This window comes from Rhizopus microsporus (assembly GCF_002708625.1).
Source record: "Rhizopus microsporus ATCC 52813 unplaced genomic scaffold scaffold_9, whole genome shotgun sequence".
Taxonomy (NCBI): domain Eukaryota; kingdom Fungi; phylum Mucoromycota; class Mucoromycetes; order Mucorales; family Rhizopodaceae; genus Rhizopus; species Rhizopus microsporus.
The window spans coordinates 55,122-81,164 of record NW_019671924.1 but is presented as its reverse complement, the minus strand read 5'-3'; the positions used below and the strand labels follow the sequence as shown (position 1 = coordinate 81,164).

Below are 26,043 nucleotides of genomic sequence, written 5' to 3'. Positions count from 1 at the left end.
TCCTCCTGTCACTATTGTCTGGGATTTAATTCATGTGTGCCCTCTATGTAAGTATTGATATCATTGTGCAATCCTATCTGAACAAGTAGATCAGACGATATATGGCCCTACTTCTTTAAGCAACAAGTTTATTTATAGAATTATATATATCCTGATTCGATGGTTCTTTTTTTTACTTGTATAAATAAGTCTCAATTGACCCCCATTGTTCCCTTTTTCCATTGTCTTACTCAATGTTTATTTTGTTGGCGCTCTACTTGATGGCCATCTTGATGGCCGTTGTACCTGCTGAGGCCAAGAAGAGGACATTTGAACTTAATATCCAGCCTACACTCCTCAACCCAGATTGCTTCAATCAGTCCTATGCCGTATTGACTGTCAACGGCCAATATCCAGCACCTACAGTTCGTGTAGTGGTAGGTGACACAGTTGAATTTATTATCAAGAACAGCGGCGAGAGCAACGTGTCGACAAGCGTCCATATCCATGGTATCCTTCAATTTGGCACAAATCAGGCTGATGGCGTTGCCGGAATCACACAGGTGCCTGTGGCTCCAGGCTGCGAGTACCGCCAAGAATTTCAGATTGTCAATCAAACAGGTACATTCTATTACCATGCACATGTGGGTGTTCAAGACGATTCAATACAAGGTTCCTTCATCGTGTACGAGCGCGAAGAGTCCTTGATCAAGGCAGAGAAAGAGATGCTGTCAGAAGGCCTTATTCAAGAGGGACCCTTTGAATATCATGAAGAACGTATCCTCCTGTGGTCCGAATGGTGGCACCAATCAATGTATGATCGTCAAGCTTACTACACGAGTCCAACCTTTGACGGCGATACTGGCCCTGATAGTATCCTGTTGAATGGCAAGTCTGTCTATGAGAACTGCACAATGGAAAACTGCCCAGGGTTTGCCATGATTGATGTAAAGCCAAACTCGATCTACAGGCTCCGAAACATTGGCGGACTGACCTTTCGAGTGCTCGGTCTCTTCATTCAGCATCACAACATGACCTTAATCGAACTTGACGGGGAGTACGTACAGCCTCAGTTGATTGACCATTTAGAACTGACACCCGGTCAACGTAGCTCGGTTTTGATCCAAACCGGTAACTATCCGGACGGTACTTTGTTTCCGATCGCTTCATTCTATAAATGGAGTTTCAATTACCACAAGACGTACTCGCCCAGTGGGTTTGGGTATATCCGCTATGTCAGTGACAAGACCAAGAGCGCATCAGCCATTCGCGTTACTGATGCACCCAAGAATCTCCCGATCACCACTCCACCTCAAGATCACGGATGGATCCTACGTGATCTCAAGCCAATCAACCATAGTAATCCTACAATTCTTACTACAAGTCCCTCTCGCACAATCAAGTTGAGCATGGCTCAGGTCAAAATGCCCGATAATACTACACAATTTCAAAATAACGGACGTGTGCATAAGCCCTGGGGTAATGATACAGCATCACTCTTGGACATCATCAAGGCTGACCCTGATCCTGGCCCACTCGATCCTATCGACGGTTTCTCAGTTAAGCATCAGACGTACCCCGTCAAACTCGGTGAGGTCATCGATATCGTCTTTCAAAACATGAAGAACGAAGCTGGCCTTTGCGTCACACATCCATGGCACACACACGGATACTCACATTACTTGATTGCAGAAGGGCCCGGAGACTATGACCATGACGAACATAAAAGTGTATTTACGTATCAGCAACCTTTGCTCAGAGATGTGTCTATGCAGTATCTTTGGCCAGATATACCTGGTGAACGTCCTTGTGGTTGGATCAAGATTCGACTTTATGCAGTAAGTTTAGTAATGGCCAAGGTTTAGTTCTTTGGTTAATATTTTTATATAGAATAATCCTGGAGTTTGGGCAGTCCATTGCCATATAACAGCCCATATGCTGCAAGGCAAGATGGTTGTTCTTGAAGTTGTTCCATAAAAAAAAAAGAAAAAAAGGCTTATAGACCATTGATGTATTAGTACTTCGTATAAAAATAAACAACATCCTCCTTTTTTGTTAGACTGCATAATATTTTGTGTTTATAGTTTAATCAGATCAATTAGCACAGTTTATGAGAACAAGAAAAAAATGCCGTAATCAGATGCATATGTATTTGCCTCATGCATACACAAATGTAAATAGTCACTTAATATAGTAATTAATCATCTCCTTTCATTATCTCCTTATCTATTAAATGAACTCCTTGGACCGTTTTCATTTTATTTTGAATACGCCAAAGACAGAGAGAAAGACAAAGATCGGGAGGGGATTATTAATCAGATGAAATGTGATACTTAAAAAGAAATAGGGCAAGAATAGTATTTTGCTAGATTCAAATATTTCGTTATTTCCATACGGTTCTAGCAAATCTCTCCCTTTCTTGGACAACGAAAATGCCGTCTTTCTTTATGCAGCAAATTTACACACTTCCGTCATAATAAGCCACATGTCAGTCACACGCGCCATTTAAAAAAGTATAAATGGGGCAAAGAAATCACAGCCTATAAACATTCAACTCAATGTCTTTCACAATATGCCATTTAATCAGTCGGACATAGAACCTATTTACCTTCGAAACGATCACAACAAGAAACGACTCATGCCAATAAAAGAAGAAATGAAAGAAACAAGAGTCGATAAATGGACATTTGAAAGTTTCTTTGGAATCAAAAGCAAAGGCCAATCACAGATCATCACAGACGAATCCATGAATCGACTTATATCCTTTCATTTGTAACATATCTCTTTTTCTATATTCCTTTTTGTAAATAATCTTGAATAAATCTTGCATCTCTCTATTTCATATTTTCTGGTTTCTAAATTTAGATTGTTTTTATTGGTGTGAATAAATGTATACTTGTGAGTGGTTCTTATTTTATATATGCAAACACATGTTTTTTATTTTTGCTACGGGTAACAGTCGTCAAGGGAAATATTTGTTGCTTTATTTACTCACTCCTGATGATGCCAACGTGTAACGTGCCCAAGACTATAAACATCATAAAGCACCCCACGTGCCTGTGTCTATGCACAAAAGGGTCCTACAGAAGTTTAGGTAAAAACCATTTTTAGCAGCATCCAATCATTTTTCTTGACGTAAGCTCATTTTTATGTACGGGCAATACTTTATGCACTTCAGATAGCACTTACTGACAACATTTTATTTCACAAACAGATGAGCTAATTCAGTGTTTGCCTGAATGAGTGCAAATTTGAAATGCTCATCTATTCTTGTTCATTCGCTCTCTGACCTTCATCATTCAATATTCGCGCGGCCATTTTTTTAGTGTTTTAGATTTCAACATCAAGCAACTAAATGAACCAAGTACAAGCTGAAGAATAAGGTAAAAGTATTATATATGCTGCACCTTGACAACAAAATATGGGTGCTTCAGTCATCATGTCAATTGCCGTATGGATATAGAAGGGAAGCAACAAACAGCCTTATAAGACCTTGGACTTCTCTTTGAATACCATTCGTCATAACAAACTTAGTTTTATTTGATACAGCTTATCTGACCATTTTAAACAAGTCTATTAAACATATACCAAAAAAAGTAATGTTACACTTGCTTTCATTATGAACAGTAGTCATACTTAAAGAAAAGGAAAGGCCACAATCATGTTCAATGAAATCTTGGTTAATGAGCAGCTCTCGTTGATACCGAGAAAGAGAGCAAAAAAAAAGAATGACAAATCTTCTAGAGTGCCCATCTTTCATATGGCTTTCACAGCCAATAAATTATGCGTGGACCTTTGTATTACGTCTGCCACGTATACACCCTATTTTAGGATTGCCCTTGATGACTCGGGCAGAGATAACAATGAATATATCCTTCATATATTTCATTATTCCCAATAAACATTAAAAAATCACAGATTGTAATTGATTCCTTAATTGCAATTGAAGAGAAGGTGACAAGAGAGAATAAACTGGCAAGTAGAAGGATAGGTAGATAAACCCAGCTTCATGTAGAGAAAGAAAGGAAAAAAAAAAACCTGCGGGGTAACTTTGAAATATAAAAAGGAAATATGATTTTCCAATTTTTTTTCTTTATCTCTTTGTCTAAAGGCAAGAATAAATGAGAGACTTTTGGTCAAAGCGAAATTACTCTTTTGAACAAATTCCTGATCTGACAGGCAAGGTTGCCATTGTGACTGGAAGCAGTAGTGGTGTAAGTGTGTGTGGTGTGTTTAATTAGGGCTATTGTTTAATGACAGCTTATTATTAGATTGGCAAAGTATGTGCAACAGAAATGGCAAGAAAAGGCTGTACAGTGTATGTAAACATGTCTATATGTTTCTATGACTCACATAATTATTAAAGCATTGTTGCAGCGCGTGATGAAAAGAGAAGTCAAGCTGCTGTCGAAGAAATAATAGAGGCAACGGGTAACAAGAAGGTCGATTGTATAAGAATTGACTTGATGTCACTTGCCTCTGTTAAAAAATTCGCAGACGAGTTCAAGTCTCGATATGGGCAACTCAACATCTTGATGAATAATGCTGGCGTTATGATGTGCCCTTTTGCTCTCTCAGAAGATGGTTAGTAAACCGATATCAGACGCATACACGGTACACTTACACGTTTAATAGGTATCGAAACACAGTTTGCTACCAACCATGTTGCACATCATTACTTGACAATGCTTCTACTTCCTCTTTTAGAAGCATCCACACCTTCTCGTGTTGTCACTGTGAGCTCTTTGGGTCATACGCTACTCTGGAAAAAGTTTGACCTCGAAAGTATAAGTGATCCTGAAAGCTATAGTCCAATACAACATTATGCCATGTCCAAGGTAAGCAGACCTCCTTTTTTTTTTTCTTCTTAAATAAACACAAGTTTGATACATTTTGTGTAGGCTTGCAACATCTTGTTTACAAGAGAGCTCAATAAGCGACTGGAAAATAAAGGCATAAAGAACGTCTATGTCAACTGCAATCACCCAGGCGTTGTTCGCAGTGATCTGTTCCGCCATTTGTACAAACCTGGGTCTTGGAAGGAGTGGTTGAGCAATTTGATTTTTATTTCCACAGAGGATGGTGCATTGACTCAACTCTATCTTGCCACAAGTCCTGAAGTAGAAGAAAAGGATATCAGAGGAAAATACTGCGTGCCATTTGGTGTTGTCTCTAATCCTTGGGGCGCTGCTGCTCATAACGATCATCCACTGGAATTATGGGATTATACCGAAAGACTCATCAAGGAAAAGATGCCTGATTACGAATCCCCTATCTAATAAACCACATCTATCAATAAATAATTTATTTACAACGCATATATGTGTAGATGTCTAGGTATAGGATATTATCGAATGGTCTGATGATTTAAGAATCTGTCTATGTTCTTCGCTGTCATTATCTGTTGTTGAAGGCGCTAAGCTGTAGGATATAACACCTGTTATGACCAATATGTATGCCACTAAATAAAACGGAGGCATCTATCACATAGAGAACATCACTTCTTGTTCCCCTCACTTTTTCTTTTTCTTTTTTTTTCTTACCTTTGCATTCAGAAAGAATAATCCAACGAGTAATGAATAAAAATTGTTCGTGATCAGGTTCATGTTGACAAAAGTGGCACTTGTCATTCTGTAGACTGTGGGCACAAGCGAGTACATTGTGAAGAGACAGAGAACATAGCCTGCAACCAATAGACCTATCATTCGTTAGGCTTATGATAAGCATGGAACTAGCCTCTTTTTTTCTTTTTTCTTTTTTGCTTACCACTGCCTAAAGTCCATTGTGTGCTTATCACAGTATCATATTCAAAATATAATCTACAACATAAGCTGTATAAATGACACATCATTATTGTGTGTAAAGATGATCTTACGCTTGTATTCCACACATCAGTGATCCTAGTAGACCTGCTTTGCCTAGAATTTCGGCTGTCGTGTGATGGCTGACGAGATGCTCCTCTATTACATTACATACTGCATATGAAGTCGCGCTCATAAGCTAACCTAATCATGAGTTCATCCACAAAGAGCAATTAGGATATAGCTTACACATATGATGTCTCCAATCCAGCTATGATTTGCTAATAGCAACATATGAATCATGGGGTTCCATTATTATCCTATTAGTCTACCTGTAGCGTCATCCGTTGCCATTGTATCACACCATATGAGCAATGCAAGACCAGCCAAACATATCACTGCACTTCTCACGTGAACCAGACTGTATTTTGCATGAAGAAAGTAAGTAGAAAGGAGCATAACGCAAGGAATTGTCCATGACGATAGTACTAATGCTGATAGGAGAGATGTGCTCTTGAAAGCCAATACGGCCAATACATTTCCTAAAAACAAAACTGTCAGTGTATGTTACACACATTGTCATCATCTCTTGCCTCCCACATCAGCAAAAGAAAACCCTACGACTGCTATAGGCATGAGTATTGATTGAATATGTATCTATCTATATACTTTACAATGCCAAGAAAATTTAAATGATTTATGAGCTGATCTACCATAAATGATTGCCAGTAGTAAGTAATTACAAAAGTTTTGAGTAAAAGGTATGCTGATGCCATAGCGATTCCATAGAGCAGATGAGGCAGTACTTGTTCCAACTATACAAAGTGAAAGCAGTTGGCCAAGAAAGACTGGTAGTACTATTTGTCTCCTTGACCGCATAATAAATAATAGTAAAAAAGAAAAAGGGAAAAGCTGGTTTTTTTTTTTCGGTTAAATGCCACTCGGTCCGAGGGGCGGGGGGAAGATGAAGATCATTTTTTATCTTATCGGCGCAAAAAAGAGAGAGGAGAGAGAGTATCACATGATTCCTTTATTTAGCCTTTTGTCATATTGCTCCCTTCTTTTGATGTGTGATTATTTAATATGCATGCCTGGGTATTCCTCATCTTTTTTTTTTTTTTCATAACCCTTTCTTACTGCTGGTAGAAACTTTTGTGATAATAATTGAATATATACAACAGATATCAAAATCAGGATTGAGAACATCCAACATTTTAATTCAAAACTCTTTTTTCTGACTTGATCGAAATAAAGACATACACGAAAATAAAGAGTAGAATGAAAGCAAGAATTGGGATGCAAAGGCTGTTCTTGTGATTTCACTACAAGAGGTGGTGTTTTTCTCGAGAAATCATTTATTTTAAAGATAACAAAAAGTACGTTATTTATCATGATCAACTTGACTGCTTTTATATTAAAGTGATAGTCCTATGCTAGACCTAGATGATCTCGACTGTACGTTGACATTAAACAAAATGCAGAGATTTTTTAAATTCCGTTAGAATCCACTTAGATATAATACAAATTGCGTGATTTAATGCGTCTTCTCTTACTGAATTGCGACATATGTTACCTCCCCCTCTTCTTCTTCTTGCCCAAGCCATTTCTCTCTTTTTTCATATTATGCTTGTGTAAATGATGGCAAAATGACATATATATATATATATAAATATCTCTTCATAAGAATAAACAATAGTCTTTTTATTTATATTTTTAACCTGAGTTCAATACAAGCAGTAAACTTTTGTTCGTATTACACATGACAAAACCCTTTTTGTTCCTGTGCCACACAATTATAAAAGTAATCTCTCTATTCTTATTTCTCTCTTTTTTTCTCTTTTTAAACAAAATAAATAACAAAAACAATGAATAATAATGACTGTAATGATGAGCATTTTATAATAAATAATGTGAAATAACTTTTAATATAGCCGCAATCATTGATTCTTTAAATCAAATCATGGATACGTCCAACATTCTTTCTGAAGCAGACTTACAAGATGAACTATCCATCTTTGCTAATGTTCAATTTACTTATGATAACAAAAAATCGTCTGAAAGCGATATACATTCACTCATCCATCACAAGTTGGCTTCTCTTGCTGATCACAATAACCCAACAATGATGTCTCCTGGTAAATACTTTGTCTTTTTCTTTTCTTTTTTAGCTCACATGTCATCAAATAGATGCTATTTCCAGATTCTATGACCACTCTCCCGTTTGCTCACCACCCAACGGATATTACTCACCCAACGTTTCGCCTCCTAGCATCTCACCCAATCCAACACCTCCCAACGGTCTGCTTCCTGGACAGCAGTCTGACATGTTTGAGACGATCATTAATCCACCTATTGTCATCTATGATCAGACAGTCCATAGCGAATATGACGAAAAAGAATTTATGGAAACAATGAAGGCATTGTCAGGACAGCAGCAAGAATCTCAAGACGCGACTGAAGAAGACCAGACTGGAAGAAGAAAGTCGATTCAACCCTTGAGCAAGGAAGATAAACGACGCAGAAATACGGCTGCAAGTGCTCGGTTCCGTGTCAAGAAAAAATTACGTGAGCAGGCTCTTCAGCAGACAGCAGCAGAGATGACCGAGAAGGCTAGAGTGTTTGAAGAACGAGTACATGAACTCGAAAGAGAAGTTAAATGGTTAAAGGCTCTGTTGGTAGAGAAGAAGGACGGCCAGATTGAACAGATGATTTTGAATCAACAAAAGCGTGAATTGGAACAACAACAACAGTCATCTTAATGAAATTGTACCATGACCTTGATTCATTATGTCCCCCTCCCCTCACCTATGCTTTCCCTCTCATCTTATGATCCCTCTCTTTATATATATGTTCTTTTTTTTTTTTAATAACGTGGTTTTATTGATTAAAGCTTCTGTATATGATGATATACTATGATATATTTCATCAGCGGCAGCCCCTCACATTTTATAAAATATGCCAAGTATGGAAGCAGCGAGTGAACTAACTATGACATAATACGCTTGTTTTATTTTTACTTTGTCTGTTTTTTCTGAAGCAATGGAGGTTACGAGAACTGCAGTAAGAGTAATGATATTTATATCATTTTATAGGACAGGGTGTTGTGGTTCAAATGTACTTTAGATATTTATCTTTACCATTAAGCAAAAAGAAATAACAACTCAGACTTATGCACTAAATCATAAGCTATAAAAGAAAGATTCAAAAGTTTCTCTTTTTTTTTTTTTTTTTTTTTTTTTTTTTGCAACATCGTCATGGATAACAAACAAACAGAAAACCTCAACGACCAACCTCATTTGGTTTCTGAAGGACCCGATACGCTGACACCCAAGAACACAGCCTATGGACAAGTTCCACTCCGAGAACCCAAGCGAACGATGAAGGAAAACCTAGCATATGGAGAATCTAAGAGTGAAGATTATTCCCCTTTACAAGCTGATCAGGACTCAGTACAAGATTTTAGAAAATCTGATTGGGATAGTCGAGTGAATAATGCGGCTTCTAGACAATAAAATATATATATTTTTATTATGTACATAAAAAGAGCAACACATAAGTCTTTTTGAATGAATGAATATTATAAAGAAAGGGAGGGCATAGTAGCAATAGAGAAATGATAAAATATAAATACATAAATATATACATATGGATAATATACATGAAGAAGGGAATTAAATAAAAAATGCATAGAAAAATTAGAGTTATTTTTTGCTTAGAGTGCAAACGGGTTGAACACCTTCTGTATGCTTATGAACTCGATTCATGTCGTCTACTGAGTTATTATTACAAACGGATATTGACTTGATCCAAGCATCTTCCAACAGTTCAGAGCTGGTGATACGGGTAGAAGGATTAGGATCAAGCATGCGATGGATGATACGGCGCTCATTGGCACCAAGAGGGCGAAATAATTCGTAAAGTTTCTGTTGTTCCAGTGCTCGGAGATAATTGGCGTATGAGTGATCGGTTTTCTTGGCAATATGCCAGGCAAGTCCGCCGACACAGATACAGTAAAAGACGATACCGGCAGACCAAACGTCAGCAAGATGTCCCCAATATTCTTTATTCTCGATAGCTTCTGGTGCAATATAAGGTTCTGAACCGACCAGACCACGACTTTGACGACCTTTGGATTCCCAAGGGAAGCGAAAGACATCAGATACACCAAAATCAGTGATCTTGACTGTGCCATCCATAGTAAGCAAAAGATTCTCAGGCTTGATGTCACGATGAGCAACGCCCATAGAGTGGAGATAAGCTAGACCTTGAAGCATTTGTTTGAAACAGCACAGTTTTTCAAGTTCTGTCATTCTTTCGGCCATGATGCATGTGAATAAGTCACCACCGGGACACTACCAAATTTGGTTCAATGATCGTTTTTTAATGAAATTTTTTTTTTCTTACATATTCCATCACGGTACAATACCGTTTCCGTTCATCCAAGACGAGATCAATCGTTTCTATCACGTTGGGATGAGAAAAGGTAGATGAGATACAGAATTCACTGGTCAGTTTCTTCATGTATTCTTTTTCGCTCTCGTGCTTTCTTTTCTTTCTAAACTGTTTGATCGCATACAGTTTTTCTGATCTACCATCCTCACCAAGCTGACGAACCACCATGACGACAGCAGTGGTGCCCTGTCCGAGTCGTCTGTAGCATTCACCGTATTCTTTTAGACTTGCAGTATCTGCACGGTGACGTCTAGCATTTTTGGAGCATTCGGTGGGATGTATGGGTATTGAGCAAGAAGATGCGGAAGAAGTGGATGAATATGAGGTTGTACTGGATGAAGTTGAAGTAGGATTTAGATGAGGTGTGGTCATTGTAGTTGCAGTTTGTTGTTTGGCTAGATCAGTGACGATGATGGATGATGCTCTATTATCTGGTAACCAAATATCTCCAGGTGATAATCTGTGTATGTTGGCAGAATAAGACGTCATTCCTTAAGAGGGTATAGAAATCAAAAGTGATATGAAAGAGAAAGAAAAAGAAAGAAAATTTTTATAGAAGAGAATAGAGAGAGAGAGAGAGAGAGAGAGAGAGAGAGGAGGTGATGGGGGGCGAAATATATAATCTACCATATTTGGTTGATTTTATTTAAACTGGGCCACAAGAAAAAATGCCTCATACAAAAAATAAAGTACAGTCGTGGCTTATGTCCAATAGCACAAAGAACTCCCTGAATTTATCGTGGCTCCGCAAGGACACAGAGCAAGTTATAAATAATTTTTGTGTAGCATAAAACAATGATGATATTTCAATATAATGTGATTGACATTCTTGTAAATAGTTTCATTAGCTTATCACTATCTATTCATGTGAGCGGACCCTTTCTGGGTAAGTCCATTATGTCAAACATCTAAAAAAAAAAAAAGAGCTCAATATCTCTCATATAACAAGTTCTGAGAAGCTAAAATGAGGTAAATATAAATATATAGATTAAATATTATTATTATTATTTCTTAAAATACTCTCATATTTTAGACTACTGCAATCTAGCGTGCACCTATAGAATTCATTCTTTCTGTAGCATGCAGCTCTTACGCTATGATAAATTCACTGCAGAGAATATGTAGAAACAAAAATAATTAAGGAGGAAAAAAAAGTGGCGGCGATTAGTCCCGATTGTAGGCGGGGGGAGCAACCTTCAGGGTGAGTCTTTTTGTTTGTCAGCGAATTCCAATAATGGAAGTGAGAAACTTGGCTTCTTGGAAAAGCCTAGTCCACGAGGTAAATAATTTTATAATAAAATTAATAAACATAGAGACAAAGAAATGTGTGTATTACACATATACAACTTTACTTAGTGAACATTTTATTATCATAAAATACAAATAGTTGTTTATCCAAAAATCATTGCATACACCTATTCAATAAAACATTCGTTTCTAGTTACTAGAGGTATTTGAAGACATTTAAAAGCCTATCGATATGATCAACACACTTCTTTAAGATGTATTTTGGGTGTAAAAAGGCATCTCTTCTTTTACATAAACACTAGACGAATGACCTGTTCATTTTTTGACTTACTGATGATCTTTAAACTGATGGATGTTGTTAGTTTAAAAGTTATTTGTATTGTAAACAATCTCCCTGAGTTACCCTTGAATTGTGACGCAAGTAGAATAGTCAATGGCAGAGAGCTGGCTCACTAAAAGAACGGCTCATCACTAGTATTACTTTGTGATTTTAAAAGCATGTGAATTGATATATATCACAGTAATTTCTACAAAGTTTTACAGTTGATTAATACTAGTGAAAACAATTTTACGAATGGAAAGTATATTGGATTATGCTTTAATCATTGTATGCTCCTGTATCCACTATCGCATTCTGTAATAAAGCTCTTTCCCCTTCTCCATACATTTAATTAGGCAACAATATCATTCTTATGAATCGTTTTATCTCCACACTTCTTATATCGAAATATGAACATAATGAAAGAATTGACCATGTGATACTCAGTTAATCTATAGTATTAAATATGCAAATAGAGCTATCATGCATGACTTTAATGAGTATAATAAATAGCTTATACAATATACGGGCTCTGTTTGTGTACTTTAAACGAAACGAGCACTCGAATGAATTATTTTCTCATATGTTGAATAACAAAAGTTAAATACTGAATAAAGACAACAATAGTAATGATAGTGTATCCGTTTATAGACTGATTTGATATTGTGATACTTACATCATAAGTTTACGTTATCAACAGCTTTGTCCAAGCATGGCATGTATACTTTTGGAAGAGGAACACCTTCTCTTTCATGTCTATTCAAGTGTTTATTGTATATGCTGTGTATTTAAACAGATACTTTATGAAGAAAAATAGATATAATTTCGTCCCGCCTGTGCCAAATCAAAAACGTACATGGAATCTAAAAACCCTTTTGAGATCAAAGGGAAAAAAATGAAGGAAATAAATGAAGACCGAGTAACACGGGAGGGAAACAAGGGCCAGGTCGAGAGATGTCGGGTAAAGGGAGGTCAATGGAGGAACTTTTGCCCAAAGTCAGGCAGTGGAGTTAGCATAAGTGTACAGTGTTTCCATTTCGAATCATCGCTTTCTGTATTAAGAATTATTATGAATATCTGTTCAAATGCTCTTGAATTTGAAATGCTTGAAAATGGCTATATCAGAGTTTTGTTGTCACCATTACTCAAAGTGTTATCTGTCAAAGACAAACCTATTCGCGTCATTTGGTAAGCTTTATTTTTTGTATTCAGTTCTGAGCCCTGTAATTCCTCTTGCACTATAAAGAAAAAAATGATATACAGTGAAGCTAAGAGCGTGATTAGTTTTAAAATTGACATTAGAATCGTTTACTGCTACAATAGTAGTAATTATGAACTTGTTAATGGGGAAGTCGTCTACTATTTAGGTGATGACGATATCATACAAGACAAAAGCAAATTCACCCAAGAGGGTAAAGATATTCAAGCTTATTTTATACAGAATCAATACAGTACTTTATTTCCGTTCATGTTACAATTAACTGGCCCCATCTATCGATATTAGTACGCTACATCTTACTGCACTTGGTCTTTATGTTAGTCTTGCTCGATACAAAGTCTCTTTGCCAGAAAACATTCCTGAGCTTGACGAAGTAGCATATAAGCAGGAGAAGCTAAGCGAACTAAGGGCTGTGCGATATATGTTTGCAAAAAGAAAGGGGCCAATATCAGACGACCATTTCTTGGCGTAGCTTCTTGAATTTTCTCGACCTCGTTTTTAAAGACCTCTGATTGCTGGTATATCTAAACAACCTTTTGTCTTTTACTATGCTATTTTCATGCATACAAAAAAGAAGGTCGCAAGGATTAGGATCTATAAGGACGCTCTTTTCTTTGATCGATGTTAGTTCTTCTTTTTCTAGCTTCTCAGCATATTTAATGTCGTCATCTTACTTTACTAACTTCGACTTGCACCCGGCGTTACTACCTCCCTTACCGGGTTTTTTAAGATTTGAGTATTTAGGGTCAAGGTGTCAATTACCATATAGTGTGGTATGAACGTTCTTCTCAAAGGAAATCACGAAAAAAACTTGTCTTGTAGCTCCCTGGCACATATTTGAAAGTTTGTAATATGGTTTCAAATGCTTCGAATGGCTGGCCGTGCAATGGTAATATATAGATCCGTTAGAGAGCTAGTAGCCCAAAGCATACAAATCAAACAAATGACGAATCATCTCTACACTGGGTCCAGAAAGAGAATCTTCATATATATATCTGTTGTATTTAGCCTTTTGAAAAAAAAAAAGGCCTATTAAGCCGATGACTTATTGATCATCTTGGGATACTTCACTTCACTCCGGAGTTTAGAATGCTTTTATAATCAGACACAGCTGGTTCATTTTTTACGCTTTTTCTCTTATTTGCATATAAATATATAATATTTAATAGAATGGAACAGCATGACTCGCCCATGTTGTGTGATAGCTCAAGTAGTAAGAGCGAAAACTCTGCTGAAAAAGGCATGATAGAACCATCCTCTTTTGATTCTCTTCATTCGGATCTAAGTGATCCTATCAAAGGCTTTAATAAGGTGAAAAGACAAGGTTCAAGAAGTTCAATAGGAGAACAACCAGGTATATGAGCTATGGCACAGATAAAAAAAAAAATAACTCATCAAACGACTAGAATCCAATAGTTGGTTGCAACATAGAAAACACTTTTTTATTCTTAGTAACTCAGGAAAGCCAGTATGGACAAGGTAGGCTTATATCAAAAAGAGACCGATGACGCTGATATGATAAAAAGGTACGGAGATGAGTCCAGACTATCCTCCTTAATGGGAGTTGTCCAAGCCATCATCTCGTTTTTTCAAGATAGTGACGATACCATCAAGTAAATATCTAAAGATGATGCAAAGCTGTTCTATTGATCATTTTTATGCAATTTAGGACGATACACGCTGGTGAACATAGCTTTGTGTTTCTATTAAAGGAACCTCTTTACTATGTCTGCGTTTCAAGAACAGGCGAATCAGATAGTCAAGTAAGGATAAAAGAGAAAACGAAGATAGTCTCAATATTCGACAAGGGAAACTAAATAATGAAAGTAAACTATAGTTACGTGATCAGTTACTTTATCTACACAATCAAATACTCAGTGTGCTCACAAATGTACAGCTGACAAAGATATTTGAGCAAAGGGTCAATTTTGATCTAAGACGGCTACTGGGAGGTAAAGATGATTGTTTGCTAAATATTTATGATGGTTTGTTACTAAATATCACAAAAAGGCACCGAGATATTTTTAGACAGCCTGTCAACATCGTTTAGTCATGATCATAGTTTTATGTTAAGTGCCCTACAATGCCTTCGTGTGAATAAATCAATAAGAGATCAAGTGGGATCAATATTAGCAGAAGGCAAAGTCAAGGTAAAAGAATTAAAAAAAAAGGGGGAAAGTTGTGCTTATACATCAAAAGAATATGTTGTATGCTCTCATCGTGTCAAAAGGCCGACTGGTTACACTCTTACGACCGAGGAAAAATAGCTTACATCCGTCTGACCTTCTTTTACTCTTCAACATGCTGAATGGATCCAGTACGTTTCATACAGCTGAGTCATGGACACCACTCTGCTTGCCCAAGTTTAACTCGAAAGGGTTTCTGCATGCATATATCTGTTATATCGAAAAGGATACGTCGATTGTGGTGATCAGTATGGATAAAGGCAACTTTTTTGAGATAAGTGAGTGGAAGACAAAGATAGTTGATTTGTTACAGAAACAGGATGTTTTAGCAAACATCAAGCAAGGAGGATACACAGTAGAGGACACACAAGTACCTTCGTTGCTTCACTTTATATATAAATCCAAGGTTCAGGTGCAGTTTACAACACCAGAATTAAGCGGAATATATCTTGAAGATGAAAATAAAAAGAGATTACATAGACTGTATCAGCATTTACATGATAGAATGCATCATAGAGCAAGACCACTCAAGTTGTACTATATGAATGGCGAGAAAGAAACGCTTTTGGGATGGGTAAGAGTTTTGAATAGTATTTCAGTCTTCTAATGTTCAATATAGATTACTTCCTCATTTGAACTCTATGTCGTATTCCCGAGTGATACTCCCAAACAGCTGATCATTTCAAGCTCAAATCAGTTATTAAGATGGATCAAAAAGAACGAAGATAATCTTTTTATTCTAAATTCACCTATATTTTAAAACCTTTCATCTCCTTCTTCCTTTTCTCTTAGATTCATGATTTCTAACTGTCCTTTTCCTTTGGATTCGTTTTGTAATAAATCATTGATTGTACGATATTTACCAGGATCAACCAATGCAACCTATAAACAAGTTAATAATGATCTCTCTCCTTTTTTTTTTTTTTAAAAAAAAAATCAAGACGCTTACCAATTCAATCTCGGATGATCCTGCATCTTCATCTTCAACGGATGTCAGCAGAGGCAAGATACTCTCGCGTAGTTTTTTTGATTCTTTTGATTGTTGTAATGTGATTCTGATACGCATCTGTGCACGTTGGATAGGCAGTACCTGTTTCTCTTGCAGTTGCTTGATCACATCTAATGCTTGAGATTTGGCGCTACGTTTAGGATTGACGCTCAAATGAAGGTCTTGCATTGCCTTTTCGATCATTGTGACTGTATATGGACGTTTTGTTTGAGGGTTCACACAGTTGTCTGTCACAATGTTGGCAATATCTTTCCACAGAGTTTCCAGTTGATTTGATCTTTCCTTTTCTGCAACTTGCAATTCACCCTTCTTCAGAATCTACAGTGGTATGAATAAAAGAGTTGTTTGCAAGAGTCATATAAACATACCTCTTGGATCACTTTATCTACTTCTTCTGTTTTAAAGCATTTTTTTAAGTCTTCCTTGCTTGCAAGTTGCCCTTTGGACACATTGGTAAATACATTATGAATCTGTAATACTTCGTCTAGATCTGTTTCTCTAAAAGGGGGACTCATTAGGTGATGTAACCAAAAAAAAAAAGAAAGTCTTACACATTGCTTCTCCATTCCATTACTTTATTTTTATAACACGCCAGTTCAAAACGTTTACCGCCCTTTCGAAGACGAACGACTGACACATTAGTAAGCCTATGGTCATAAGTAGAGTGAATTATATAAACAGCAGCAGCTTACTTTATTTGTGAGCTAGGTTGTTGAATAACCATTTTAAAGAAAAAAAAAAGAAAGAGAGAAACAGCTGCTGCGGAATCTGAAATAAATAAAGAGAAAAAAAACCAGAGACAAAAAGCTCAAAAAACGAAGGGAATAATGATATTGATGTATGCTCACATAATAATGTATACATGTTGCATCTCTCAAGATATGCATCCTTTATGCATCTCTTTACTGCGCTGTTTGTGTAAAAAGAGAAAGAGAGAGAGACAGAGAAAAACAAAGAAAAAAAAAGCCGTGACTGCGGTGCAATGACAAATGCTGCGTTACACGTTTGCTGCTACTTTTTCTTTTTCTTTTTTTTAAAAGAGGAACAACCCCCCTTTTAATCCTTTTTTCTACTTTTTTGTTCTTAATCAACACAACTGAGAAAAAGAGTTTATTTATTGACTCTGGACAAGTCAATTTCAACATCAAAAGCCAATTATATCAAATTATGTGTAGACCAGTTTCTTATATTCAGCATTAATTATTAAAAAAAAGAAACGACATTGAATATTGTGTATTATATAAAGAACCAAGTGAATTAATTTATATAGAAGAAAAAGAAAAAAGAATAACAATTGTACAAACATTTAAAAATGCCTTCGGGAAAGGTAAAATGGAAAAAAGAAAGAGTGATTATTCATTCTAATCTCTCTCTTTTTATAGAATACGGACGCTATATTTATGCCCTCGTTTTGCTTTGGTGAAATCACTCGAGCTGAAATCAATTCTGTACTTAGTATTGCCGGTGTTCCTCTGACACCTCCCAAAAAGGTTTTTATTACAATTCTCTTTTGGATGAAAACTAAACTATGATATGATAGACTCCTTTTGTCACAGGTATCCCACCTAGAAAAAAACCAAGCGAAGAGAAGAAAATAGAACCTATAAAAGAAGATGAATCAGTGAAAAAGCCTCCGATAACCAACGGTACTAACAGTCCAGTGGAGACGCCCAAGCCAAAACCAAAACCTACTGCTACCAGTTGGGCTGCTTTGTTAAAGACATCAGAAAACAAATTGAAAGCATCTTCTGCCTCTTCATCCACCTCGACAACAGCTAGTACCTCTGTTCCAAACAATGCACCTACAGTCAATGGCAAGCAGACGCCTAAAACTTCTACTTCTCCTACACCCTCAATTACACCCAAATTTACTGGCATTGCTGGTAAGAAAATACACGATATAAAAAGACAGTGACTTATATTCGTTATATTAGACATCATTAGTAAATATGAGCCTACATTTAATGCACCTTTACTTCAGCCTAGGGGCTTGATCAACAATGTGAACACATGCTTTATGAATGTGGTAAGTTGGAATAAAGAACAAATAAAAAGAATGAAGCTAAAGTGTAATAGATCCTTCAACCATTATCGCATTGCCCACCATTTTATAATCTTATCAAAACGATCAGTACACAAGTAGCTCATAACATCAAAAGCAAAACACCGCTACTTGACTCGATGTAAGTTATATCAAAAAGACACACAATTTACAGCTCACACTCCTGTAGCATTGAATTTGTCAACGAATTTCAGACGGACCGATTGGATAACACTTTGGAACCTTATGGAGAGCCCTTTGTGCCGGAATATGTTTATAACGCACTACGCGGTCAAAAGAAATTTGACACTCTTCGTGGTCGTCAAGAAGACTCTGAAGAGTTTCTTTGTTTCCTCTTGGACGGTTTACATGAAGAAATGACGAATGTCTTAAAGGAACGACAAGAGAGAAAAATGGAAGAAGAAGTAGTAGGTAAAGGCGAAGGATGGTTAGAAGTAGGAGCAAAGAACAAGACGAGCAATTTGCGTGCTGTAAGTGCTTTTATTACAAGTAGAATGACGGTGCTTACTTTTTGAATGGTAGACTGGATTTGAGGAATCACCTATATCTAAAATTTTTGGAGGCAAGGTTCGATCTGTCTTACGTTGCCCTGGAGCCAAAGATTCGATCAACCTCGAACCATTTCAATCACTTCCACTTGACATTCAACCTGAAAATGTTCACTCTGTGGAGGATGCGATCGCAAACATGACCTTACCTGAGATAATGCACGATTATACCTCACCCAAGGGAATCAAGGTGGAAGCAACCAAACAGGTTTACTTTGAGAGATTGCCAGCCGTGTTGATTTTGCATATGAAACGATTTGTATTTGATAATGTCGGTGGTGTTCAAAAGCTATCGAAACGAGTGACCTATGGGTCGAAACTAGTGATAAATCCCGAATGGATGGTGCCCGTGTTACGACCGAATGAAAGCGTAACATATAAACTATTTGGCATTGTCTATCATCATGGATCATCTGCTGGTGGAGGCCATTATACATGTGATATCAAGCGAAGAAATGGTGAATGGCTTCATATCGATGATACGACGATCACTCCTGTCTCTGAGAAGGATGTCTTGGTTACTGAGGAGAATACCCGAACATCCGAAAGAATTCATGCTGGTCAAACAGCGTATATTCTGTTTTACATCAAAGCATAGGTTTATCTCTTTCTTTCTCTTTTTTTAATACATTAAGAATATATGATTATTTTACTAGATTGCAACATTTTGGGACTGTCTTTCCTCGATATACAACTGTCTTTGCTTTTTTTTTTTTATTATTATTCTCTCTTTTTTTTTTCTCGCAACATAACAAAATAATCATAATGGGAGGCATTTGTAACATCAATAAACGTAATGTATATATAAAAAAAAAGCAAGTGAAAAAGAATAAAAAGCAGGCAAAGCTAATGGGATTATTAGCAAAGGGACAATCTAAAGAAAAATTAAGACGCATGGCCAAAAGCATGAAGAAATCAACAAATCGTATTCAACCTACTGTGACAACAACTAGAGTTATGACAAAAAAGAAACAAAAGCAATTGGAAAAGGCAGTTCGACATGAAAAGAAGCTTTTAGCAAAAAAAGGATTAATTGACTATGAAGAAGACATGAAAGGTAGATATAAAGTGTTAAAGAACAGAAAAAGCTAATATCCTTAGATGTTGCTATTGTGGACCCTGGAAGACAAAGAGTGATTACTGCCTGTATTCCATCAGATGAAATCTTACAGGCCGCAGCTTCTGGTCCTGGAACTACTTTGGGACAACCTCAATAAAATAGAAATGTACATATATTTTTGCTTTGTCATACAATGCAAGCTCTCTTTTTTTCTTTTTTGATCGGAAAATGATCAGCCAATCAAGTTGTTTTTCTGTAGTTACTCACAAACAATACTAAATACAATCATTCCCCCTTCTTTTCCCTTTCCTTTTTGCTTTTTCCTCTTTTCTTTTAATGAGTCAAACGGTGTCTATCAACTCAAAAAAGGAAAACTATAATTCGATTGAGGATAGTGGTAGTACGCCAGGAGGTAGCATGACAATGACTCAAAAGGAACAGTTTAATGCTGTCGAGAAAACGTTGCTGAGAAAGGTTGATCTAAGGTATGGATAATACGAGATAAAAGAAAGGAGATCATATTGATCTCTTGCAACAGATTGATTCCTTGGTTATCTATACTTTATCTCTTGTTGAGTCTTGATAGAAATAATATTGGCAATGCGCGTCTTGGCTCTTTGGAAAAAGATTTGCATTTAGTTGGAAATGATTATTATACTGCCTTGACCATATTCTTTGCAGGTATGTGTGTGTAAAAGAGAAAGAGATGCAAAGAATGACAAATAACAACGTAATGCAAAAGGCTACGTCATCTTTCATATCCCATCCAATTTGTTGGTTAAGCGACTACGACCATCACGATGGATTTCGGGCACGATGATCTTGTGGGGTATATGCTCCTTCTGGTAAGTTTAATCTCGGATATCTATTCATAAAAAAAATGACGCCAATTAGTCAAGCATTTACCCACAACGCTGCAGGTTTGATTGCCTGCCGGTTCTTTTTGGGTATCTTTGAAACGGGTGTAGGACCATCGACGCCATTGTTTCTTTCCTTTTGGTATCAGCGTAATGAATTGGCTACACGAGTTGCAATCTATTTTGGATCATCTACAGTTGCTGGTGCCTTTGCAGGTGCAGTAGCTTATGGCGTCCTAAAGGATCTGGACGGTGTTCATGGATTAGCAGGATGGAGGTAAGGTTTATAAAAGGATTCACATAAACTCTCTTTCACTGTATATGTAGATGGCTATTCATTGTCGAGTCTGTTCCAACCATCGCCCTTGGCTTGCTCAGCTTTATAGTGTTGCCTGATATGCCTGAAAATGCGGGACGATGGCTGACAAAAGAGGAAAAGGAAGTTGCCGTTCAAAGAACAAAGAATAGTGGAAACGCAGATCATCATGGGTTCGACAAGCATCAGTTCATAGCCGCCTTGATAGATTATAAAGTTTGGTTAGCAGGTAAAAATAAAAATAAAAAAAGAAAGAGAGATAGTAACATGATGTAGTTATTATTTATATTGGATTAAATATCGCACTCGCCAGTTTTGCCATCTTTCTTCCTACAATTATTCGTGATATGGGATTCAGTTCACTTAATGCACAACTATTATCCATACCACCCTACGTTGCTGCTAGTATCTTGGTGTTTGTGAGTAATTATCTCCTTTTGAATTGCAAAACTTAACTCATGCTGCTATAGATCGTGTCTTGGAATTCAGATCGTACACTCCAGCGAGGATACCACATCATTGGCGTTTGCTTTCTCGGTATCCTTGGTTACATTTTCTTACTAGCCAGTCTCAACGTCGGTCTGCGATACACAGGAGCAATTCTTGTCGCATGCGGCATCTACCCGATCATACCCCTCACTCTCTCCTGGGTTTCGAATAACCAACTCGGCCACACTAAGCGAGGTGTAGCCATCGCGATGGTCAGTATGATCGCTCAGTGTTTTAGTATGCTCGGGACTCAGATCTATCGAACCGAAGACGGCCCACGGTATGTCAAGGGACATATCGTCTGTCTAGTATTTTTGACCTTGGCAGCATCTTCAGCAGCGCTCTTACGGTTCTTGTTGGATAGAGAAAACAAGCAAAGGGATCAAATACATGGCGTGCCTGAGACAACAGATATGTCCAGCTTAGAAATAGACGGTGTTTATGATAAACACCCACAGTTTAGATATGCCTTATAATAAAATGGGGGTTTATTAAGTCTATAAATATAAGCTTTTAAAGGGGTGACATGTAGTTTCCTGGAACCAGACCGCGTCTTCTCCTGTTATTATCCAGTAATTCAGCATACCACCAACCGTCTGGCTGTTTATTGAGAATAGCAAATCGATCGTTTGCCACGAATGATAGCTCACTTGCCATCTAATGACACTGTTTAGTTTCTTTTTAAGGAAATCCATTTTATTCTTACCTGAGCATTGTAGTTCCATAAAGCGCGTGCTACAGAATATTAATTTAGAAAGTCACGCGATGACCATATTGCTTATTTGTTTTTCTTTACCGTAATGTTGCACACTGCTTCCGTCTTCTAAGCGGAAAGGCTGACTAGGTTGACCCGGTTGCCGTGTCCACTGTTGCTGTTGTTGTTGCGTATAAATTGGAGTACGTTGTTGATGAGGTGGACCTTGATATAACTGTGGCGATTGATGGATGGGCATAGGAGGCGGCCTTTGTTGAAAGGCATGACCTGTCTGTGGCATCCTCGGTGGTTGCTGTTGTTGTTGCACTCTATGCTGTTGTTGTGGTGGTAGCTGCTGCGGTTGCACTTTATGCTGTTGTGATGGTAATGGTGGTTGTTTTTGTGGTGGTTGTTGCTTGGGTTGCTTCTTTTGAGTAGATTTTTGCGGTGAACCCTGTTGCTTTTGTTGTTGTTCTTGAGCTGCAATGACTTTTTGCAACTGATCAAAAGCGGAGTGAGCGTTCTTATGCTTGGAGGGATCTAAATGAGCATAGCCTGGACTCGGTACATACTTGTACGCTGTAAAGCCTTGTAGTTCGGCAGGAGTAGGGCTCTTGGGCGAATTGGGTTGTATTATATCTGAACGCTTAGAAGCAATAGTCCACTTTTCTGCGTCTTCGTTATTATTACTATCGGTAGGGTTATAGTCAGGATTTATAACCGGTTTAAATCTTTCTTCTTCTACTGCTGCCTCTTTTTCCTTCTTCTTCTTTTTGTCTTTTTTTTCTTTCTTTTTGTTGTCTGCCATATTTTTTTTTCTTGAAAAAAAAAAAAAAGAAAAAAACAGTTGCTTAACATGTGTTGGCGACTATAATTTGCTGATATTGAATCTCAGACAGCTCTGATCTTGCGTACGTACGAATGGATTATCAAAGTAAAAAAGAGAAGATCAGCATAAGTTCAAGCTGAGCCTTTGTAACTTAAACTTACATGATCTAAATGGACGCAAACGTGATATAAAAACAAAATATTTGTCCGGAGCAGATCAATCCATTAGGATGTTATTACTTATGGTTAGAAGGATGAAAAACTGTAAAAAGGGAAAGGAATGTGTAAATTCATCAAAGGAAAGCTGAAGGAATTGATTTTAACATTGAAGAATTCCTTGACCGTACAATGCTTGATTAGGTCCAGATTATTATGGTGTAGCGGATTTGACTCATGTAATATTGAGTATATTATTAGCAATTTCCGTGACCAGGAGAGGGCTAAGTTAACGTTAACTCAGCAAGATGAAAGGGTAAAAACATATATGCGCGCACGCCCATAAGAGTAGCTCCGCTTCTCAAGAATTTATTTAACATAGGGGAATTCGTCTAAAACTCACTAATTGTGTTGAAGCTGCAAATGGCATGGTCTTTCTCTATTCTTCGACGCGGAAAATACTTGCTGGAATTTGATTGTCGACGTAGTGTATATGCATCGCTTTATGATAGTTTCTTTACTGTTGCTTCGCACACAAATCTGCTCAAAGACGTGCTATTTCGGTAACAAAGTTGTTCAAATTGTTCAAACTGCAAGGAGCGTGAGTTTCATTCATATTTAGCAAGATATTGTGATTTATGTTGCCTGGAGGCACAGTAAAAAGGCGCTTCTGCAGTTTTGTTATTTGTAATGAGTGTAACGTTTAAATTGGCGAAAGAACTACACTATTTCCACAAAGTAATATCCTTTCAAAATGTCATACTTTGTATATTTTGTATTATAAGTTCTTGAATTATGCCAATTGAAATTTAGATAACTATAAGATTCCTGCTTGCTTGTTTTCCTTTTCTTTTTCGTTTTGTGTTGTACTATAAACTAAGAAATAAGCATTTATTCTGTAATTTTGTTATATTGTATTAGTCTCGTGTGAATGAAGCTACCATGTATTTATAAGTATATCTTAATCAAGCGTGAAAATGAATAAACTGGGCTTGATAATAAAATAATAGTGCATTGTATTTTATTGAATACATAAAAATAAACGGTGTCTTAGTATTGTTGTTGTGCAATTAAAGCATATGCCTTACAAATGTCTCTCTTCCTCACTTTTTCTCTTTACTGCTTTGATCATCTAGCTATTGGCAATGTATAAGCTACAAAGTAGAGAGAGAAAGCCATGCACACATAGTTACTCTCGCCTTAGAAAGTTACCAATTTGCTGTATCATAAAGCTTTTTGTCCAAACAGATTTAAAATAAACAGCGAATAATAATTTATCAATAAAATGATATTTAATGGTATTCGACTATCTTGTCATAGATTAGATCAAGAAAGATCATTGTTCCAAGTGCTTTCGTTTGCTTGAATAACAATTGACCCTTGATACAGTGCGACTGGTAAATTTTGTCCGTTGTGAAAAAATAAGTGGCGATTGTCCTCAAGTAAAAGCGAATTGTTCATATCTTCATTGTAATCAGTTGCATACTTATAGTCATCGTTAGTAATGTATGACAAACTTCCAGAAAAGATGAAACTTATTATTATTTGGACAACTGTTATTTTTTATTCTGTTCACTAATATGTAGTATTATAGAGGGTGTAAAGTCGCACTTATAATCAAATTTATGAATTCAGTAAAAATTAATAGCTTCCGATGTGTGTCGGCTTCAATAGAAGTTACTGACGGTTAGAATATGAAAAATAAACTGATTTATTTATATTTGACGATTCAATAAAAGAATAAGAAACCCTGTGCCGGCACTCCGGCCCACATAATGATTTTGATAATCATAAATTTTCATACAATACTAAGAAATAAATATTGATCATTTTTATGTGCTGTTGTCTAAACCGGTACTCAGCTTGATTCGTACAGTTTCTTCGGGATGGAACATAGTAATGCTGGTTTGTTCCTTGTTAAGAGTTTCATGTATATGAACTTGTTCTTTCAATTCGACTAGCAGGTACGCTAATAATTTAAATACACGTAGCCAATTATACCGCTCTTCGTACTCTATTGGAATCCGCGCCGTTCGTACCACCTTATAAAGATACTTGGAAGACTCCTCGTCTTAGCTTGTTTCTGTTAAGGCGATCGTCCTGTCAATAGCCTGCACATCAATGGTCTTAGCCTGTTTCAATGTTTCAAAGCTTGCATCCATATTTTCCCTTGTGAGTCCTTTCAGCATTGAAATAGTATTGCTTATTTGTTTGGCGGTATCACTGGTAGTACGATAGATTGTTTCTTTATGTTGACCGCTAGATCCTTCCATTGACAATTGCCCTTTACCTAGCCAATCGAATCCGAGACCATCACAGAATCACGCTGTGGGCTTTTTCCAGTTGTTCAGGTTGATTTCTGCCAATACATGCTGTTTGGTCTGAGATTCGCACTGCTTGAACTGCAAATAGTGTTGTTTTCAGCTTTAGTGTTATTGAAAAAAGGCTATTAAGTTGATGACTTGCGAATTAGATTCTTTATTAAGAAGAGCTGAATATTATTAATTTAAGTTTGAGTGAGAGTTTACTTGGGTAGAGAATCTATCACTGCTATTTACATTATTGTTGTCACTGACATTATTTATGCTTATATTAATATTGTTATACTAGTAACTACTATAGCTATTATTATGAGTTATTCTTATCAGATGCGATAGAGAAATGTAAAGTAGAATGTACGCTCTACTGTAAGATTATACTCGAGCTATTATAATGGTTATCTCATCAAACACGTCAAATAGCCAGTTTGGTTCGCAAATGATTGAAAAATATGTACTATGTGCTTAATAGATCTTTTTGGAATACCCAATAACATCATCT

General features: G+C 36.8%; 12 protein-coding genes across 12 annotated transcripts; 7 read left to right on the top strand and 5 right to left on the bottom strand.

Moving 5' to 3' along the window:
* Window positions 1–94: 94 nt before the first annotated feature.
* On the top strand, window positions 95–2,044 carry RHIMIDRAFT_283719 (uncharacterized protein). Its single transcript, XM_023613143.1, has 2 exons — window positions 95–1,817; window positions 1,870–2,044. Exons 1-2 carry the CDS (start codon window positions 234–236, stop codon window positions 1,954–1,956), a joined length of 1,671 nt encoding a protein of 556 aa, XP_023465679.1. The 5' UTR covers window positions 95–233; the 3' UTR covers window positions 1,957–2,044.
* Window positions 2,045–2,264: 220 nt separating this feature from the next.
* Window positions 2,265–3,137, top strand: RHIMIDRAFT_283718 (uncharacterized protein). Its single transcript, XM_023613142.1, has one exon. It carries the CDS (start codon window positions 2,552–2,554, stop codon window positions 2,753–2,755), a length of 204 nt encoding a protein of 67 aa, XP_023465678.1. The 5' UTR covers window positions 2,265–2,551; the 3' UTR covers window positions 2,756–3,137.
* A 963-nt stretch (window positions 3,138–4,100) lies between these two features.
* On the top strand, window positions 4,101–5,258 carry RHIMIDRAFT_203277 (NAD(P)-binding protein; the record flags this gene model as incomplete). The annotated part of the gene is made up of 5 exons (XM_023606676.1): window positions 4,101–4,193; window positions 4,251–4,297; window positions 4,346–4,563; window positions 4,615–4,817; window positions 4,881–5,258. 5 exons carry the CDS (start codon window positions 4,101–4,103, stop codon window positions 5,256–5,258), a joined length of 939 nt encoding a protein of 312 aa, XP_023465677.1.
* Window positions 5,259–5,312: 54 nt separating this feature from the next.
* On the bottom strand, window positions 5,313–6,134 carry RHIMIDRAFT_237788 (DUF914-domain-containing protein; the record flags this gene model as incomplete). Its single annotated transcript, XM_023608819.1, has 6 exons — window positions 5,313–5,459; window positions 5,523–5,677; window positions 5,746–5,798; window positions 5,855–5,979; window positions 6,030–6,061; window positions 6,113–6,134. 6 exons carry the CDS (start codon window positions 6,132–6,134, stop codon window positions 5,313–5,315), a joined length of 534 nt encoding a protein of 177 aa, XP_023465676.1.
* A 3,347-nt stretch (window positions 6,135–9,481) lies between these two features.
* RHIMIDRAFT_203204 (Pkinase-domain-containing protein) lies at window positions 9,482–10,604 on the bottom strand (the record flags this gene model as incomplete). The annotated part of the gene is made up of 2 exons (XM_023606668.1): window positions 9,482–10,132; window positions 10,185–10,604. The coding sequence occupies 2 exons, from the start codon at window positions 10,602–10,604 to the stop codon at window positions 9,482–9,484; spliced, it is 1,071 nt and encodes a 356-aa protein (XP_023465675.1).
* Window positions 10,605–14,188: 3,584 nt separating this feature from the next.
* Window positions 14,189–15,964, top strand: RHIMIDRAFT_287740 (DUF254-domain-containing protein; the record flags this gene model as incomplete). The annotated part of the gene is made up of 8 exons (XM_023613502.1): window positions 14,189–14,372; window positions 14,425–14,497; window positions 14,545–14,631; window positions 14,688–14,781; window positions 14,856–14,970; window positions 15,029–15,168; window positions 15,218–15,778; window positions 15,824–15,964. 8 exons carry the CDS (start codon window positions 14,189–14,191, stop codon window positions 15,962–15,964), a joined length of 1,395 nt encoding a protein of 464 aa, XP_023465674.1.
* RHIMIDRAFT_287739 (Shwachman-Bodian-diamond syndrome protein) lies at window positions 15,961–16,937 on the bottom strand (the record flags this gene model as incomplete). The annotated part of the gene is made up of 5 exons (XM_023613501.1): window positions 15,961–16,086; window positions 16,154–16,531; window positions 16,582–16,711; window positions 16,765–16,860; window positions 16,906–16,937. The coding sequence occupies 5 exons, from the start codon at window positions 16,935–16,937 to the stop codon at window positions 15,961–15,963; spliced, it is 762 nt and encodes a 253-aa protein (XP_023465673.1).
* Window positions 16,938–17,525: 588 nt separating this feature from the next.
* RHIMIDRAFT_251777 (cysteine proteinase) lies at window positions 17,526–19,421 on the top strand (the record flags this gene model as incomplete). The annotated part of the gene is made up of 7 exons (XM_023610882.1): window positions 17,526–17,540; window positions 17,596–17,703; window positions 17,754–18,096; window positions 18,148–18,239; window positions 18,290–18,396; window positions 18,445–18,745; window positions 18,798–19,421. 7 exons carry the CDS (start codon window positions 17,526–17,528, stop codon window positions 19,419–19,421), a joined length of 1,590 nt encoding a protein of 529 aa, XP_023465672.1.
* Window positions 19,422–19,504: 83 nt separating this feature from the next.
* On the top strand, window positions 19,505–20,053 carry RHIMIDRAFT_138225 (uncharacterized protein). Its single transcript, XM_023605654.1, has one exon. The coding sequence runs from the start codon at window positions 19,589–19,591 to the stop codon at window positions 19,913–19,915; it is 327 nt and encodes a 108-aa protein (XP_023465671.1). The 5' UTR covers window positions 19,505–19,588; the 3' UTR covers window positions 19,916–20,053.
* Window positions 20,054–20,219: 166 nt separating this feature from the next.
* On the top strand, window positions 20,220–22,021 carry RHIMIDRAFT_237780 (high-affinity nicotinic acid transporter; the record flags this gene model as incomplete). The annotated part of the gene is made up of 7 exons (XM_023608818.1): window positions 20,220–20,368; window positions 20,422–20,564; window positions 20,626–20,728; window positions 20,778–21,017; window positions 21,068–21,285; window positions 21,333–21,475; window positions 21,527–22,021. The coding sequence occupies 7 exons, from the start codon at window positions 20,220–20,222 to the stop codon at window positions 22,019–22,021; spliced, it is 1,491 nt and encodes a 496-aa protein (XP_023465670.1).
* Window positions 22,022–22,039: 18 nt separating this feature from the next.
* RHIMIDRAFT_306751 (uncharacterized protein) lies at window positions 22,040–23,047 on the bottom strand (the record flags this gene model as incomplete). The annotated part of the gene is made up of 3 exons (XM_023614507.1): window positions 22,040–22,202; window positions 22,252–22,280; window positions 22,342–23,047. 3 exons carry the CDS (start codon window positions 23,045–23,047, stop codon window positions 22,059–22,061), a joined length of 879 nt encoding a protein of 292 aa, XP_023465669.1. The 3' UTR covers window positions 22,040–22,058.
* Window positions 23,048–25,064: 2,017 nt separating this feature from the next.
* Window positions 25,065–25,665, bottom strand: RHIMIDRAFT_283685 (uncharacterized protein). Its single transcript, XM_023613141.1, has one exon. It carries the CDS (start codon window positions 25,494–25,496, stop codon window positions 25,296–25,298), a length of 201 nt encoding a protein of 66 aa, XP_023465668.1. The 5' UTR covers window positions 25,497–25,665; the 3' UTR covers window positions 25,065–25,295.
* Between the last annotated feature and the right edge of the window lie 378 nt (window positions 25,666–26,043).